The sequence below is a fragment of the Limulus polyphemus genome, unplaced genomic scaffold (assembly GCF_000517525.1).
Source record: "Limulus polyphemus unplaced genomic scaffold, Limulus_polyphemus-2.1.2 Scaffold4413, whole genome shotgun sequence".
NCBI lineage: Eukaryota > Metazoa > Arthropoda > Merostomata > Xiphosura > Limulidae > Limulus > Limulus polyphemus.
The window spans coordinates 26,567-31,422 of record NW_013670023.1 but is presented as its reverse complement, the minus strand read 5'-3'; the positions used below and the strand labels follow the sequence as shown (position 1 = coordinate 31,422).

General features: G+C 31.1%; 1 protein-coding gene across 9 annotated transcripts in view; it reads right to left on the bottom strand.

Moving 5' to 3' along the window:
* Positions 1-4,856, bottom strand: part of LOC106471105 (protein lin-54 homolog) — a 55,279-nt gene that overhangs the window by 25,028 nt on the left and 25,395 nt on the right. For all 9 annotated transcript variants that reach the window (XM_013931693.2, XM_022399724.1, XM_022399723.1 and 6 more), the window contains exon 5: positions 2,597-2,694. In XM_013931693.2, the coding sequence (XP_013787147.2) occupies positions 2,597-2,694 (98 nt within the window). The remainder of the gene's footprint in view (positions 1-2,596; positions 2,695-4,856) is intronic.

The window sequence follows — 4,856 nt, the reverse complement described above, 5'->3', positions numbered from 1 at the left end:
CTTTTTACAAGAGAAAACAATTTGAAATATTTCAGTCTCTCCTCGTATGCCAACCCCTCCATCCCTAAGGTAAGGAGCCCAAGACTGAACACAATATTCCAAATGTGGTCTAACCAGTGACCTTTACAATGAAATTATATCCTCATTAGACTTGTATTCAATATTTTGTAGATACAACCTGAAATCCTATTTACCCTACCACTAGCAGTAGGACACTGCTTGGATGGCTTTATAGACTGATCGACTATTACACCATGATCCCTTTCCTTCATAACACTGTTAAGGTTATTCCAATCCAAATTATACTTATAATTACAATTATGATAACATCTTGCATTTATTATAATTAAAACCCATCTGCTATATATTTGCCCAACTCACTAAATGATCTAAATTCTTTTGTAAATTAGCAGCATCCTCTTCACAGCTAGCAACACCGAAGACCTTAATAACATCTGCAAATTTAAGTAAAAGGAATGAGTCAATAAGCATTGCCATTTACTTGCCCAACTCACTAAATGTATCTAAATCCTTTTGTACGTCAGCAACATCCTGTTCACAGCTAGCAACACCCAAGACCTTAATATCATCTGCAAATTTAAGTAACTTATTGACTATTCCTTCATCTATGTCATTGATGTAAATCAGAAAGAGCAAAGGTCCTAAGACTGAGCCCTGAGGTACCCCACTTGTGACATTAATCCAATTTGACTGAACTCCATTTGTAACAACCCTCGTCTTTCTTCTATCCAATTTGCAAACTTATCCGTCACACCTATAGATAGAATTTTTTACAAGCCTTTTATGTGGCACCTTATCAAATGCTTTCTGAAAATCCAGATACACCAAATCTACACCCTTACCCTCATCTACATAAGCAGTAACCTTTTCAGATAATGTTAAAAGATTTGAAAGGTAAGATTTTCCCTTAGTGAAACCATGTTGACTATCCAATAAAATTCTAAACTTTGTTAAATGACTTTGCAAAGCATCTTTTAACAGACTTTCCAAAACGTTTCCCACAACTAATGCAAGAATAATGGGTGTATAATTACTGGGACAATTTTTATCACCTCCCTTGAAAAGAGGAGTTATATTAGCTAACTTCCAATCCTCTGGTACCTGCCAACTATTCAAGGAGTGACAAAAAATAGTTGTAAGTGACTCACATATCCAATCTTTAACCTCCTTCAAAACCCTTAGTGAAATATTACCTGGCCCAGGAGCCTTATCATTTTTTTTAAATTTCCCAATTTTTTCTTAACCAGCTCATAATTAATGCAGTCATCTAGTTCAATTTTGTTTCCATCTATCAGCTGTTCAGAATGGGGAATACTGCTTAAATTTTCATTAATAGATATTTTAAACAAATATCTATGTACAAGTATGTAAAGCATTTACGTGCAGAAAATATGCAAGAAACAAGTTAATAATATGGTAAAAAAGGAAGATGCAAAACATACATAAGTATTTTATTAATGAACTTAATATCTGTTTAAAGTTTTTATCACTCACAACAAGCTTACAAGATAGGAATGGTACAAACATCAATATACATATATAAAAACCTTCAAATTGAAAGTTACAAAATACTCCAATAAATAAAATATTTTTACACTTTGTTCTCTTTTTATTTGGGAAAATTATAATGGAGGTCAATAAGTCTTCACTTCCATTAACAGTTAATTTGCTAATATAAAACAAACATGTTTGAATAGATTTTGATTTTTTTTCTTACTATATTCAACAGGTTTTAAGCACTGTTTACTATTATGGTTCATTACAAATTCTAACTCAAATCAACAGTTTATCAGTTTTCATTATAACTGAGTAGTTTTTAACAATTCTTTTGTGGAAAAACAACTGAATGGTGATATGTTTAAAGTTGAATTTTAAGCTAGTTACCATATACATGTAATTACAATAAACAGCTATAATGCAACATTCACTCTTAGTGGCAAAAACTGCAAAAAATGAAAACATGTTAGCCCATAGTGTGAATCATTAAAACAAAAAGAGGGATATTTCTCAACAAATTGTGAAAATATCAAAACAATCAGTATCAGTAAAGTGACTGAGAAATTCTTCAGTAAGTAATTCAGCTTATAATATACATGATGTTCCAGAAGTCTGGACCCATAGGAAAAATAAACATTATAATTTTAAAGTTAAACAAACAAATTGGTAATGTCAGTTGTACATATTTCAGGAAAGAAAATACCCTGATCGCACAGTACACCAAAAACTGGAACTGATATGTGTATGGCTATTAATGACATGCAATTTGAATAATAAATAAACTAAGAATACATTGTGTATTTTCCCTATAGGTCCAGACTCCTGGGACACCCTGTATTTATGGTAATAATAATTTACTGTCATATTTTTCTACATGACAATATTGTTTTACATAGGTAATATTTTCATAGCATAATAAAATCAAATTGTTTTTATTTCAACACAAAACTTCTCACCATCCCCAAAAGTGCCAAACAATAATTCAATATTTTTGTAAATCCAACAAACCAAAGCAAATCTAACACATCATATCTATACAACACGGAATCTTCTTAAGTGAACAAGTCTGATTTCTTACTTGATTTGGTCCTGAATGGCTGTTAAGTTGTACGGAAACTTTCTGATTATTAGACAGCAGTGTCAGGGTTGGTCTAATTGCACCAGCAGACTGTTTAACTGAAGCCAAACAACAAACTGATCAGAATTGTTGTACAAAAATAAAAAACAAGAAAACATTAGAAATGTGTTAAAATATTTTAATTAGGTATTTTATAAGCCAAAGAAAAATCTATAAAATTAGAATTTAGATTATAAAGGAAAATTTCCATACTTTATATATATATAGTGAAATAAATAGCTTCAATACTATTAATTACATTAATTGTTAATAGGTGATTAAAATCAACACTCTAAAACAATAATGAATTTAATATAAAATAAGCATTAAGAAAATTTTAGGAAAGAATCCATTGTCAATCCTAGTTGTCACCTTAAAGTCATAATGAACAATCGGTCCCAAATGCATTGGGGATATCCCATCTACCAGACAAAATGCAAATGCTGATGTTGAGCTAGCCAGCAGGTATGGAAAATCAATTAAGAGAATGGAGTTGAGTGTTTATACCCACAATGTCTCAACTCTTACTACCTTTCACTGTTTGCAGCCTGTTGAGGGAAGGTAGTTGCCCTTAAAAGTTCTTATGATTCCTAAAGTAGAAACAAAACCACCCCAATATTTCTACTATATGCAACTCCAAACCTCTGCCCTTACAAAAGAAATAAAATAGTAAAAGATCTTGAATAAAATGATCTAAAATAGAACTACAAACCTTACCTTCATATTTTTTATGTAGTTCATATTTCCAACCCCATCCCTTTTCCTAGAAAATTTATTCAAGTATAACACGGGAAAGCTGAGAAGCCCAGCTACTTGAAGTTAGTCTTTCCATCCCAGTATACTGAATAAAATTATAATTTTAAATCTAGCTACTTAAAAGTAGCTAACAACCTCTACTAACAACAATAACCATTTTTCAATGAATGAAACAGGAATTTTTGTGACATCAGTTACAAGACCTCTAAAAGGTGGAAGCTGTTCTATGGTATGGGTGGTACTAGAAGCATACATAAAAAAAACCTTGAGAGTTTGGTAACAGGGAGTGATTCATTAAGCCTCACTTCCAATTTTGGAGTATCAACACAATAAAACTAATATTATACAATTAATCTCTGGGTTTTCTTATTACCTATTCCATATTGTGTTTCTAGCTTTGTAAAGTAAAGCTATAATAATTAAATCTTACCTAATACGAAATAATTTGCATTATTTTAACTTTGAATTCTATTTAAGTTACTGTAGGACTATGTAGTCATATAGTAATTAATAAAAAAATATCAGATTTTTTATAATGGCAGTCTTTCTTATTTCATGAAAAAAGAAAATATGTTTATGCAGCTATTATTTAGAAAGTTAACACGTATCATACCATCATCATAAAAGTAAAACACATACAGTGGCTAGTATGGACAACTTAGTATTGTTAACACAATATATTATATGAATAGTCAATCTAGTTTTATTCTTATGCATTCCTAATGTTTTTAAGATCTTGAAAGATAGTTATAATTTCCAAAAGTTTTATTTTTAAACATAAATGGATATTACTTTAATTCTTATGTTGTTTTACTTTAAATTTAGGTTCCTTGAATAATATCCAAAATACTAGGCTTTTACTTTGGGTAAGTACATTTTTGCTTAATAGATAAAATTATTTGATCTTAATTGCTTGTTTCCCTTAGTTGGTCACAATTCCTTTCAGTAGCAGATTAGCTGTAGGTACAACACTTACAACTATAACACCATTATAAAAATGCTTATAATTGTATAGAATAACAGTCTGAAAGTGTCCATAATATTACAAGATTTTCAGAGACCATGGTAATGTAGTGGTCTTGTTCTTTAACGTAAAAATAAAGTTATAATTTTCCTATACTGAAAATGTATTTCCGATATATGTACTTACCTCATCTCACTTAAATAGCTATTCTTGTTCAGTGCTGCCCTCTATATGCAAAAACAAAAATGTTTGCACATGCCACAAACCTTGAAGCTTCCACCCATCTGGAACTGACTAATTCCAATGCGTCTTTCCTGCAAACTTCCATCAATAAGAGCACGACATACTCCCTTGATGCATGCGTCTCCCTCTATTCAAAGGGAGCATAAGCAATCTGCAAATGGAAGCACCAATTTTCAGTGGGGAGCAAGGGTGGGAAGTGTGAAAGGAGATAAGTACCTGCCGGAAATACATTTTCAGTACAGAAAAATTATAACTTCC